The sequence below is a fragment of the Chlorocebus sabaeus genome, chromosome 16 (assembly GCF_047675955.1).
Source record: "Chlorocebus sabaeus isolate Y175 chromosome 16, mChlSab1.0.hap1, whole genome shotgun sequence".
NCBI classification, from domain to species: Eukaryota; Metazoa; Chordata; class Mammalia; order Primates; family Cercopithecidae; genus Chlorocebus; species Chlorocebus sabaeus.
The window spans coordinates 43,010,122-43,024,484 of NC_132919.1; the positions used below are offsets into that span (position 1 = coordinate 43,010,122).

The 14,363-nt window shown below is 40.5% G+C and overlaps 1 protein-coding gene across 2 annotated transcripts in view; it reads left to right on the forward strand.

The window, feature by feature from the left end:
- The window catches only part of MMD (monocyte to macrophage differentiation associated), a 29,193-nt gene extending 20,600 nt beyond the window's left edge, over positions 1 to 8,593 (forward strand). For both annotated transcript variants that reach the window (XM_073004922.1, XM_008011410.3), the window contains one exon: positions 6,668 to 8,593. In XM_073004922.1, the coding sequence (XP_072861023.1) occupies positions 6,668 to 6,868 (201 nt within the window). In that variant the 3' untranslated portion in view covers positions 6,869 to 8,593. The remainder of the gene's footprint in view (positions 1 to 6,667) is intronic.
- Positions 8,594 to 14,363: the final 5,770 nt, after the last annotated feature.

Sequence of the window (14,363 nt, forward strand, 5' to 3'; positions counted from 1 at the left end):
TGTTCATGCCACTGCACTATAGCCTGAGGAACAGAGTGACACCCTGTCTCAAAAAAATAATAAAAATAATGAAGTGTGCCAGCAACTCGTAAGCTTGCACTAGGCACCATGTACATTTCGAGAAAGCTATAAATTTAGGTATGTTTCTGTCTTCATGGTACTTTCCTGAATCAGAACCAGAATAGGTTCAGAGAGAGATTTTTCAAATCCCTTTACTCTTACTTTTCCTTTCCCTTGCTTTTAAGTCATAAGTCAAGTACTTTTTTTTGTTTGTTCTGTTTTCTAAGGCAAGCACGTTTTTTTTTTTCCTTTTACTTTGCTTGACTATATCTTTTGGGGATTTTTGTGGGTAAAGTGTAACATTACCTGTAATAGGCAGTTGCATGTATATATTTGAATTCCCTTTCAAATAGAATTACTGTTGAGAAGTCTGTGTGTATCTGTCCTTTTGAAATGAAAATATATTATTACAACTTCATGGTTCCATCCACCTGGTTACCAGGCCTTTGGCTTATATATTCCAGTATCTTAGGCTCTAGGCACTATATTAATTAAAGAGGTCCCAATGTGTTTAGTTTGAACTCTTCTGAGCCTATGTCATTCAGAAGAACTGTACTTATGATTTCACTCCTAATCTCATAGGCACATTGTAAGAACTTTTTTTGGGGGGGGGGGGTTGGGGGGAGACAGAGCCTTGCTCTGTCACCCAGGCTGGAGTGCAGTGGTGCAATCTTGGCTCACTGCAACCTCTGCCTTCTGAGTTCAAGTGATTCTCCTGCCTCAGCCTCCTAAGTAGCTGGGATTACAGATGCCGGCTGCAACCCTTGGCTAATTTTTTGTATTTTTAGTAGAGACAGGGTTTCACCATATTGGCCAGTCTGATCTTGAACTCCTGAGCTCAGGTGATCCACCCGCCTCGGTCTCCCAAAGTGCTGGGATTATAGGCATAAGCTTCACGCCTAGCTATAGGAACATAATTCTGTGATAGTTTTTTTCCTGGTCACAGAAACACCTATAAAAGGTTTAAGACTTTCAAATCCGGTTCTGTTTTTTCAGGGGATGTCTTTATGAGACTATAACAAAATACATTTCTTTGAGATATGAGGTTTATGATGGTTTTAATAATTACCTAGCACCCAAAATACATATAGATGGTATCAGCAACAGGGAATGGTTAGGAGGAGGAGTTTAGTGACAGAAATGAGAAAATCAGCCTTGAAGGCCGTGTAGTTAGAGGGCATTTCAGGACACCCAAAGCAATATAAGCAAGGTTTGTGCAGCCTAATTATTAGGGTAGAATTTCAAGCAAATTCCCTCTGGGTATCATAAGAGCAGGTTTATCCAGTAATTTTACTAGCCTAAATCTGTAATTGATATTTCCATAAGTGGTACAATAGCGGGTGAGTAATGTTTCTGATAATCGAGCAGGATGATCCCCCACGTTGCCTTCATAGAAAGGATAAAATTGATCCTCTAGTAAATAAACTGCCTAACAGAACAAAACTCAACCATTTTTAAAGGAATACAACAGAATCTTTACTGTAACAACTTAGCATATACCATAAGTAAATATTATCAGAAATCAATAATAATGTAATAAAATAAATAATAAATATATAATAAATAAATATTACCAGTTAGGCAAGAAACTGGAAAATGACACATACCTAAGGGAAAGCAAATCAATAGAATCAAGCAGGCAAATCCAGTTCCTAGTAAAGAAAAAGAGATCATGAAATTTGATACAATATTTGGTTGGGGAAAGTTCAGGCTGCTATGTGAGCACTACAGAAGCACTAGAGGAAGTGATATTTCAGCTGATTTGGAGAAACATGTAGGAGCTGAGAGATGGAAGGGGTGAGGCAAATGTTACAGGTAGAGAATACAGCATGAAGGAAGCCCAGAGAAGGGGAAAGCACCAGCATCTTTGGAGAAATGAAAATAGTTGATTGTTTGCAACATAAAATACATGTACCAGCTTGAGTTACGTACATATGCATAGTGGGGGCAGGTATGCAGGTAGCACAAGTCTTGTAACAAAGCTGGAGAGCTAGACAAGAGTCCAGATCAAAAAGGACCTCATAAACCACTAACAAAGTAACAGAATGAATGAAGTAACAAAGCAACTAACACAGTAACAGAATGAATGAAAATGCGAATCTTTGGTTCTGGTCAGAATCATGGGTACTAGACTTATCCTTCTGCCATAAAGAACTGTAAAACTGGAAAAGGAATAAAGGTAACTGTTTTTTGGCTCTGAACACAGTACAGGACTGTGATCCCTGAGGGAAGAGAAACCAAGAAAATGAGCTTTGAATTCACCTAGTTGTTTCCTTGGAGACACTTTCCAAACAGCAACAAAAGGAGGTAAAGCCCAGAGAATAGCAGCCTGGGTGGAGGAAACAGAAATTACACTTCAAGCTACCAACAAGGCTGCAGTTTGTGGGGCAGGGTATGGAAGAGGAGGGAGCTGCTCAGGGAGGATGCTTCAGAAATCCATAAAGCAGTTTCCTTGAGTCGTTGTCCAGATATCAAGCTGAATTTGTGCAGGGCAAAACTCTGCAAGCTCCAGTTGCAAATAACTCTTAGAAGGCTGGAAGATAAATGGAGATTCCAGACAGTGCCCAGTGCTGAAAGACACTGAAGTTCCAACCAGCCAGAGTTCACAGATGGTGCTGGACATCCCAGGCACTCAGCTGACCCTGCCAAGGCCACAGCTTAGGCGTAGAGCTACTCTATCCCTAGAGAGAGGGCTACTCTAGAACTACCATAACAAGGCCCAAGCAAACCTCGAAAGGATAAAATTGATCTTCCAGTAAGTAAACCGCCTAACAGAACAAAACTCAACCATTTTTAAAGGAATACAACAGAATCTTTAACAACTTAGCGTGTACCATAAGTAAATATTATCAGAAATCAATAATAATGTAATAAAATAAATAATAAATATATAATAAATAAATATTACCAGTTAGGCAAGAAACTGGAAAGTGACACATACCTAAGGGAAAACGATCAATAGACACAGATCAAAAGACGGGAGAGAGATTGAGATTCCCACACGAGGAGTTTAAAACAGATGAGGAATCTCAGAAAATACATGGAGACCATGAAGAAGAATCCACATGGAGATTCTAGATCCCGAAACTGTGATGTCTTGAGAAGAAAAGAAATTATTGGAGGGATTTAATAACAGATTGGATATTGCAGAAGCAAAGGTCAGTGAACTTGAAGCCAGGTCAGTAGAAACGATTACAAACTGAAGCATGAGAGAAAAGAGTGATTTAAAAATGAACAAAAGGAGAAAGAAATTGGGGCAGTTTTTGGTTTTGAGTTTTCTGTTTTATGGGTTTGTTGTTGTTTTTTTTTAAGAAATAATAGTTACAACTTTTCCAAATTTGATGAAAAATATCAACCTAGAGATCCACAAAGCACAAGGAGGCCTGAGCAGGATAAACACAAAGAAAACTACACTAAGACACATTAAAGTCAAATTATTAAAAAACAAAGGCAAAGAAAAGATCTTAAAATCAGCCAGAGAGAAAAAAGAGCAAGGAGAGAAGATGACCACTGATATTTTATCAGCATTCATGGAGCAGGAATGCAATGTAATGGCATATTTAAAATGCTGAAAGGAGCCAGGTGCAGTGACTCACGCATGTAATTCCAGCACATTGGAGGCTGAGGCGGGTGGATCACATGAAGTCAGGAGTTCAAGATCAGCCTGGTCAACATGGTGAAACCCTGTCTCTACTAAAAATACAAAAATTAGCTGGGCATGGTGGCAGAGCTCCTGTAATCCCAGCTACTCGAGAGGCTGAGGCTGAGACAGGAAAATTGCCTGAACTCAAGAGGCAGAGGTTGTAGGAGATTGTAGTGAGCTGAGGTCAGGCCGCTGCACTCCAGCCTAGGCAACAAGACGAGACTCTATCTCAAAAATAAATAAAATAAAATGCTGAAAGGAAAATAAAAAACAAAAAAGCCCTATCAACTTTAAGTTGAAGTTAGCTCAGTTTAGTAACATTAATGTCAAAAATTTAGCCAGGGAGGCTGAGGCAGGCAGATCACTTGAGGTCAGGAGTTTGAGACCAGCCTGACCAACATGATGAAACTCCATCTCTACTAAAAATACAAAAATTAGCTGGGTGTGGTGGCACGCACCTGTAATCCCATCTACTTGGGAGGCTGAGGCAGGAGAATCCACTTGAACCCAGAAGGCAGAGGTTGCAGTGAGCTGAGATCATGCCACTATACTCCAGCCTGGGCAACAGAACAAGACTCCGTCTCAAAAAAAGAATAACCACCACCACCAACAACAACAAAAGCAAAATAAATGTTATAGTTATGTAATCAAGAGAAAAGATAAAATGGAATCCCAAAGTTATTCAATTTAATCTAAAGCAGGTGGGGAAATTGAAAAATGGAAACAAAGGATAGATGAAACCAAATAGAAAACAGAGAGCAAGTCGGGAGGCTTCAATACAACCATATCAGTAATTAGGTACCTCTTTGAAAGTAACAATTACATCACAGTGGACCGAACACTCCAATTAAAAGGCAGAGATTTTCAGACTGGATAAAAAAGTTTTCTGATCTGTATAACGGGGATAATAGTACCTAATTTTAGGGTCGTTGTGAAGATTAAATGAATAAATATATGAAGTGCTTCAAACAGTCCTGGCACATAGTTACAATAATGATAATGAAAAACAATTCTGTTTTGATACAGAATTAACTATGTTCTAGGTCTTTGAAAGTTGAGATAAATGTGGTATCTTAAGAATACTTGTTAACAGAATATATATCAAAACTAACCTGTGTACTTGGTTTGGTGTCTTGCTTGTTCTGGCAGAAAGGGAAAAAAAAGGGTATTTTGGAACAGTGACCAGTCAGGTGATTTTGTTCAGGCCACTTCACTGCTCTGGCCTTAGTCTCCTCACTTCTGCAATAAGGGGGTTGTGTTGGATGAGTGACTCTTACCATTTGGGAGTCCCTGTGCCCCTTTGGGAATGATGACAGCCTTACCCCTATCCTAGAAGAGGGCTCCTAATACACACACAAATAATTTTGTATAATGTGTATTCATTGCTGTATAACCTTGAGAAATTAATAGCGTGTGGTATTTTGTCTGTGTTACTTTTTAAATAAAAATAAATCTGGCTGAAGTCCTTCCTTACCAAGGTTAGGAAGAAATCTGATGTCAGTCCATTCGGATTGGCTCCTTACCTTTTTTTTTTGAGATGGAGTCTCGCTCTGTCACCCAGGCTGGAGTGCAGTGGTGTGATCTCAGCTCACTGCAAGCTCCGCCTCCCAGGTTTACGCCATTCTCCTGCCTCAGCCTCCCGAGTAGCTGGGACTACAGGCGCCTGCCACCACGCCCGACTGATTTTTGTATTTTTAGTAGAGACGGGGTTTCACCGTGTTAGCCAGGATGGTCTCGATCTCCTGACCTCGTGATCCGCCCGCCTCGGCCTCCTAAAGTGCTGGGATTACAGACATGAGCCACCGCGCCCGGCCCGCCATCTTTTGATCCCACACAAAACATGGGGGCTTCTGTGAACTTTGAAAAAGGACTGATGCTCACAACTGGTCCTAGATCCTCACACCTGGTCCTTAACTCATGATGGTCGATTGTTGCCTTGCTTTTAGCCGAGGCCCTTGGGGCCTATTCTAATTAGGTGCCTGAGTTAGAGCTTCCCTTTACTCTTGTGGGGCTCACAAGACTGCTGCCCAGTGCTCAGGCCTCTGGGACACCCACACACCTATCCCCTTCCAAGTCCCTGCCATGATCTGCCTTAGGTTTCCGCTCACTCTGAAGAACTTGTCTCCTTTCTATTGCTAGTCCTCAGAAATCCAGGGGACTGACTTGCTTCTTCAGCAGCTTCTAAGCATTGCCTCTATTCTCTCTCCTCATTCATACAAGCCATTTTAATCTTGTAGATGGGCCTTGATCTTTGAAAACCAGGAACGGCCTAAAATATTCTCCCTTCTGCCCTGAGACACACAAGAATATTAACTTATTGCTAAGATAAGCAATGGCCAGGCTCAAAGACAAAAAGGCCTGGAGACATCTAGAAGGCTAGGAAATATCTTGTACTAAGTGATCTATGATCTCAGAGGTCACTTCTAGTTACTCTTTTCTTGCGTCAGCCTTAAGGAATCTGTAAGCTCACATAAGCAGGGGAAGTCTCAAAGAAGCAATCAGTGTAGAACAGTGTTTGAGAAGGACAAAGGGAAGTGAATACCCTGGCTGAGATGTAAATTATAAATAGAACGGCTTGGGCCTGCCTTAGTAGGGAAGAAAGCATTTAAAGGGGAAGATGAGAACAGAGGATTGCACTTTATTAAAATGAACTTCTGTGTCTGGCTATGATTGCAGTTTACTTAAATATGCTGTAAATGAGCAGAATGTTCTGCTTTTTATTTGGGACCTGTAATGTGATTGCTTGCTCAACTCAAGATTGTCAGTCCAAAGGGCAATCCAGGTCGATGTATGAGAGACTTTTTTTATATTTGGTTCATGTTTACAGATCAGGATTGTGTTCACACAGCTTCTTCATTGTCTAGAAAATCAAGAGCCTTAGAGGGAATTACAGTTATCTACATGTAGCTTGCCATGCAGAGTAACATCAAACCCTTTTTATTTTTATTTTTTCTTTTTTGACAGAACAACACTGATGGACTTCAGGAACTTGCCTGTGGGGGCTTAATTTATTGCCTGGGAGTTGTGTTCTTCAAGAGTGATGGCATCATTCCATTTGCCCACGCCATCTGGCACCTGTTTGTGGCCACGGCAGCTGCAGTGCATTACTACGCCATTTGGAAGTACCTTTACCGAAGTCCTACAGACTTTATGCGGCATTTATGACCAATCTGTACTAAGTCTCCAAACCAGTATTATTTCAATTATGGCACTTGGGAGTGGGGTGAGAGCTGAACATTGCACAGGGAAAGAAAAAAAAATAAGATAACTGCACTGACTTTCTTTATATATTTTGAATATAATTACTGTGAAAGTATAAAGGCTGTGTTCTGGAATTTTCCCCCTCACAGCAAATAAATAAGGTAGTGAATTAATTATTCATTCCATTCCACTATCATGAAGGACTCTGAATAGACTTGGCCAACTGATGTTTACAAACCAGAATTTTGTATTTTAATTTTACAGATTTTACTACATGATTTTTCTAAATTACTATGTCAGGTTGTAAAAGTCAGTGCAATAACAAAGCTTCCTTTTTAAGAAGAAAATTGTTTCTATCACTTTCCCATTCGCTAGGTAAAGAATCATGGACAGAACTTACACTACTTTTTACCATGTTTCATCTTGGCATAACATGGTTCTTTTTTAAATAGAAACTTTAGTTTTTTGTAAATTTTTTAAAAAATATTTCATTGATACGCATCTCTGCGGGTCCTCATTCATGTTGTGAATTTTTGCAGCAAGCAGTCAACATTCCACAAACGAACAAACATTATACCTCTTCTGATAGTTTTATTAAGCATGGAGAAATTGCCAATTTTTAAAAACTGCAGTTTTCCAAACTTTTCTGCCAACCTCTTACTCTGAATTCAGTGCTGCTTTGGGACACATACTTGACCTAGCTTGGTTTACCAGTGATGGAAAAGTATTTTGATATCATTAACTTTTTCAAAAGATCCAACTTTTTCTCTATGCCTTTGCCACATTCTCTTCAGGGTCTCTTTCCACAGTGGATGAGTATTTTATCTGTATTGTGACAGTATTGTTGGGATGGCCATCTGCTGGAAACTCCTGAAGAGCTTTCTGTATTACAGTGAGCAGTTGTATTGCCTGTCTGGTGCCCAGTGGTTAAGTCATTGTCACTTAGCTTGATATTGTCAGTTTGATATTTATTTTAAATTGTGGAACTAGATGCATACATTCACATTTCTGCCTTTCCTTTGCATCTTCCAATATATTGTGTGTGTGTGTGGTTTTTTTTTCCTAGAAAAATATTTAAAGCATTGTTTGACAGGTAGAAACTCATGTATCTGGTAGTCCATGAGTTATATCCTGGCTCAGTGGAGTGATATTTATGTATTATTTTTACTTTTCTCTCAGTGTCTTATATTAAGATTAATATGTTGTTAATAGTTGCTTTGTTGGTTAATCTCTCTTGTTGGTGTTTTAATACATGAAATAGGCTTGCCTTTAGATCGGGTGCTGATATTACCTGTTTCCTAGTAATCAGCTGAGCAAATGGTCAGCGGAATTCTTGGTTTGATGATAAGCTTATTAATTGAAATTTTTTACTGATGGGGCTTTAAAAGAGGTTTATTTTGTATATGTTTAGAACTCTGATTTTGATGAATTATATGGGAACGAGAAACAGAAGAAGTGGTATTTGCTGGTGAGTTAAATAGGCAAGGTACCCAGTGATAACACCAACCAAACCACTCCTATCTGCATGATTCTGAACATCTGGTTGCCTGTTGTTTTACTGTGTATATTTTATTTTTAATATATTAACTTTGTGGATTCATCTAAGGTCTGCTCAAAAGTAACACTGTCAAAACCACTAATATGTATGTAAAAATTGTGCTGTATACTACAATAAAGTTGTTACTTGGATTTGTTCCACTGTCTCTAAATTAGATGACTGTGAAAATAATGCATATTTGAGAGTTTGAGCTCATCCAGCATTTGTAATTTGTATACTAGTCTTTAAAAAAAAAAAAAAAAAAAAAAAAAAAAAGTCCTAATGGAAAAAAAAACAAATATGCCGTGTCACTTAGCACTTTCTAGTCTACTTTTTTTTTTGAGACGGAGTCTTGCTCTGTCGCCCAGGCTGGAGTGCAGTGGCGCAATCTCGGCTCGCTGCAAGATCGCCTCCCGGGTTCACGCCATTCTCCTGCCTCAGCCTCCCGAGTAGCTGGGACAACAGGCGCCCGCCACCACGCCCGGCTAATTTCTTGTATTTTTTTTAGTAGAGATGGTGTTTCACCATGTTAGCCAAGATGGTCTCCATCTCCTGACCTCGTGATCTGCCCGTCTCGGCCTCCCAAAGTGCTGGGATCACAGGCTCTAGTCTACTTTTTAATAATTGAAATGCCAGAGCCAGCTCAAACATTAATCAACAGACATTTTCAGTTTAAAATACACTAGTCAGGACCTAATGATTTCAAGTTTTTTAGATGATGTGTCTTTACCAAGATAAACCTTTTGGTTTAGTATATAGAATATTAAAATATTCTATAGGACTGAGGTTAACAGTCTTTTATGTTACCAACCAGACAAATAATAGATTATAAACCTAACAACTCTCCGAATGTTAGACGCCATTCTGCCTCTCCTGTAGTGCGGGAAACCAGGGCCAGAGAAGTTTAACTGCTTCATCCTAAATCAGGGAGCTGGAACAGCAGCCAGCTCTATCTGATTCTGAAGGCTCCCATTCACTCTATACCACTGCATTTCTAGAGTCAGCAAAAACAAATAAAACAAACTTGAACTAAAAATTCATCAGGCATGGACAGAAAAGAAAACACTATTCACGTGGTTTAGAACCTCAGTAATCCCTCAGATAACTCTCCATCAAATCTAATTTTGAGGATTGTGTGTCTTGATGTGTAATGATTCCCAAGAGTTCTGTCCTCTAGGTCAATGGTGTGACCTCATCCGTTTCTAGAGTGTCCCCACTATTGTGCTGTCACCTCAGTATGTCCAGCCTTAAACTATTTTCTAAGGACTAGACCTCTCTCTAACCAGCTGCCTAAATGCTCCCAGACATATTGAATTGACACAAGCCATCCCAAACTGATTTCATTATCTTCCCTCATCCTACCACCAAACCTATTTTCTGAAATTTCCTAACTTAGTTAATGGCATGGCCACAGCCATCTGTTCATTCATGCATCCTTGATTTCTTGCACCCCCCAGATCCAACAGGTCAGCAGAACTGTCACCCCTGCCTTTCTCACAACTCCCTGATCTGGTTCCTCACCTCTCTTCGCACTGCAAGGTCCTAAAAAGACCTACTTAGCAGTCATCAGACTACAGCAGCCACCTCCTCATTTGTATCCCTGCCACTGCTTACACCCCTCAAATGAGCTCATCCTCCACACTGTACCAGCATTATCTTCCCAAAATAAAATCTGAGCATGTGTCTCGATGCTCCAAAACTTCCACTGACTATTATCCTATAAGATTCACGCCAGATGCTTTAGCATGGACTCTTCACATGCTGACTCCGCCTGATTGGCCCTCTCCCCAGCTGAACCCCACTTGACATCAGCCCTGCTAGTGATTTTCACAGCCTCCCGCACAACACACATGCCCTCATGGTGCTTTTGCAGCTGTGTTTTTGTACCTGCTGTTCCTTGGCCTGGAATGCCCTTACTCCAGCCCCTTTCCTACCTGGCAAATAGTTGCTTATTCTAAGCCTTCATCAGGTGCCACCCACCTCCCTTGTGCCATTGACCTAGTCCCACCGGCATGATTAGTGGTGCCCTCCTTTGACCCCACAGCACAGATATTCCTTCATGGCCCCTGTTATGGTGCGTTGTGATTGTGTTCACTGTCTTTACCTCTGGTCTTGGGACTGAACTCTTTCAGGCAGGGACATAGTCTCATCCACTCTGTTCCTAGCTTCTAGCATAGCCCTGGCTTATGACAAGAGTGAAGAAGTTTTATTGAATGAAAGGGGCTGGGTGGGGAGGAAGGTGGAGAATGGTGTGGAAGGGAAAGACTGAGAATAAAGCATTTTTTTAGGACAGACTTTGGTTTTAGCGAGTTTATCCTGTCCATCACAAGCACTCTTACTAACTGGCAACTGACTTTTAGCTTCTTTGGCCTTACAGGCTTTTTTGACCACAAGGGTCAGCTAGAACATTCGTAGCAACCACAGGAAAGTTGATGAGAAAATAGAGTGTAAATATTAGAAAGTATGTCCTAAAGAAGAAAATGTCCAACATTTTTATTTGTGCTTTCATAAGAATAACTATCAACAATTTACAAAATTATTTGGGGAAAAAAAGTATTTGGCCTAACTTATTTCCCTCTGGTTCTCTTTTCTGAATATAGCAATAAAATAAGTCAAAACAATTGTGCAATAATTGGGTCTTAGTGCAGATTAGACTCAAGAAGCAACAATTTAAATTTTAAAAAATATTTTGAATATTTTTACTTTAAAAATTATACAGCTATATAAAACCCTTTGGAAAATAGAGAAAGCTAAAAATTATCCAGCGTTCATTTATCATAACATATTTTAATATACTTCCAATCTTTTATTTCCCTATTTTTATTATACAACTGTAAATATGCCACATATGTAATTTTATATACTTTTTCCTACTTATTATAAGCATTTACAAATACTATTATATCAGCTGGGTGCGGTGTCTCATGCCTGTAATCCCAGCACTTTGGGAGGCCAAGGCGGGCGGATCACGAGGTCAGGAGTTCAAGACCAGCCTGACCAACATGGTGAAACCCCGTCTCTACTAAAAATACAAAAAAAAAAAATTAGCTGGGCTTGGTGGCACACGCCTGTAATCCCAGCTACTCAGGAGGCTGAAGCAGGAGAATTACTTGAACCTGGGAGGTGGAGGTTGCAGCGAGCTGAGATCACGCCATTGCATTCCAGCCTGGGCGACAGAGCAATACTCCATCTCAAACAAACAAAAAACCCAAAAAACTGTTATTACATTTCATAGCAAGAATTTGCAATGATTTCATCATATTTCAGAACTGGATATGTAGCCTATTTTGCTTAATCATTTGCCTAATTTTGGATTTTTAGATTGCTTTAGTTTTTTTATTATAAACAATGCTACAGTGAACATACAGCTTCGTCCATATTTATGACTGGGTTTTAAAGGTAGTAATAAACAATCGAGTGTTTCGTATGTATTGGGTACTGCACTAGTTTACATGGATTGTCTCATTTTATGTTTACAAAAACCTTATAGGTAAATCATTTTCTTATTGCCATTTTACAGATGGGGAAACACATACAGATGAATGAGTTTCCTTGCCCAAGGCAAGAACCCGAGTGAACCCAGGAACCCTAGATCTGTTTCCATTTTCAAGACAGCCATTCCTGGGGCAAAGGTGTACTGATGGGTTTACCCAAAGGAAGATCTTTTGAAAATAGAGCTCATTTCCAAATCTCTACATTGATACTTGGCGTCTTCTGTGTATGTCTACTATTCTCATGTGCCAATGAGATGGAGAGTGGAACAGGAAAATCTCCAAAGGAAACTGACCTCGAAGAAGCTGGTTCACCTCCCTCCTTGTGCAGCAAAATAAACGTTTCTCAAGGGGCCCCGAGCAATGTTTTAAGTTTAACAAGGTTAGAATTACTGCATTCATGTCTTTCTACTGCTTTTGCTATTTTAAATAGACAGTGCCAATATGTTCTTACATTCTGTGCCATTCCCACCTACATCCCTGCAATGGATTGGTGGTGTTATTTTTCCAAGAAACAGTGCCACTGTGCACTCTCGCCACTCTGCAAGGGGAGTTAAGCTATTCTCATCAGGAGCCTGTTCAACACAACAGAACGCTTTCTCATTCTGCCACACAGCTCATTATCACTCAGACTTTCACTGCAGTCAGACTTGTGAAGTCAAAATAGACTGGCAAGGCTTAAGGGGGGCTTGGGAAAGTAGGCTTTGGAGCCTTGCCCTATCTCCTGGGAGAGGTCACGGGTCCTTTGCTGTTCTGTGCCAGGCCACACTTAACACACCCGATCTACCGTGTCAGTCACTGAAAAGGTCAGGAAAACTTTTTGATCCCTAGGATTTGGTTCTTTTAAAGTCACACAAGTGTTTTTTGAATCCCATCTATGAGCTGCGTGTTGAGTCAGGGTGCAAGCAGACAGCCTGTGACAAATTGGCTGGGTGAGCTTCGGCAAGTTTGGTACTACCTTTGAGCTTCAGTTCCCGTCTGCCAAAGGGGTATATCACTTCTCTTACAGTGCGGTCATAAGGATTAAATAATGTGGGTTGAAAGTGTCAAGTTTACACAGTCTGGCATATGATTGACACTGGGTAAATAATCCTAGTGCTTCTTTCCCATATGGCCAAGCTTTTGAAATTATGGTCACAGCCCACCTGGGGATATTTTTCATGCACAAACAACCTGAAGAGCAGTTCAGTACCACTCTTAAAATTGTTCTGTGCATTTTCTAGCTCTTATAAATGGTTCTGGATCAAATGAGGGCTGAGGCTCAACTGAGGCATGTGGTTAACCCAGGCTTTCTAATAATTTTGTGTCATTTTAAACAATGCTCTTTAAATATTCAACCTTTTTTTTAGACGGAATCTTGCCCTGTATCCCAGGCTGGAATGCAGTGGCACAATCTCGGCTCACTGCCACCTCCACCTCCCAGCTTCAAGCGATTCTCTTGCCTCAGTCTCCTGAGTAGCTGGGACTACAGCTGTGCGCTACCATGCCTGGCTAATTTTTGTATTTTTAGTAGAAATGGGGTTTCACTATGTTGTCCAGGCTGGTCTCGAGCTCCTGACCTCAAGTGATCTGCCAGCCTCTGGCTGCCAAAGTGCTGGGATTGCAGGCGTGAGCCACCATGCCTGGTCAAATATTCAACATTTCTTTAGACAAGAACATGAGTATTCACAGAGAAAGGGCAGAAAAGGAGGAGACTGGGGCAGTTCTTTATGTCCAGATAGGAGCTGCATACTTTGCTTAGCAAAACAAAAGGCCTTCAATACAATAGACCCACACTCCATCAAACTGTACAGCAATTTGGTCACCATCTGTTGTTACCTGAGCTTGCCTCCTGGGGGACTCAGACCAACAGACTCTGAGTGGCTTATTAAAGAATTCCTTCCAACTACAGCTGTATAATGCCTTCTCCACCTTGTTTCTTTCCCAGTGATGTTGTAGGGTCCTTTATTCACACATTCATTCAACAAATGTTTATTGGGTATCGTCTCTGTGCCAGGGACCAGTCTAGGGACTGAGGATGTTATAATAGGAAAAAAAAAAAAAAACCCACAGGAACAAAAAGGCCAAATTCCTGCCTGTTGCTCAGACTAGATGATTCTCTGCCCCCCAGCTTCCTTAATCTGGATTTGACGTTTTCGGGAGCTTTTGTCAATCTGTTTCTTGGTATCACACAGATAGATGACTGTGGCCAGTGAATGTGACAGTGTGGACGGCCAAGTAGAAAGTGATGCTGATTTACCTGTCTTTTCAACAGGGGTGCCGTACTTTGTGTTATTGTTTGTGCATCTGCTACTGTGAGGTCGAATTGCCTGTTTGAAAGATGGCTCTTACTTTTGAGAGCACCAAAGCAGCTCATTATTTAAAGAAACTTGTGGTGAACTCTGCCCTCAAATGAATAACCTTCATGTGTAAATGAATCACCCTTTCCTTT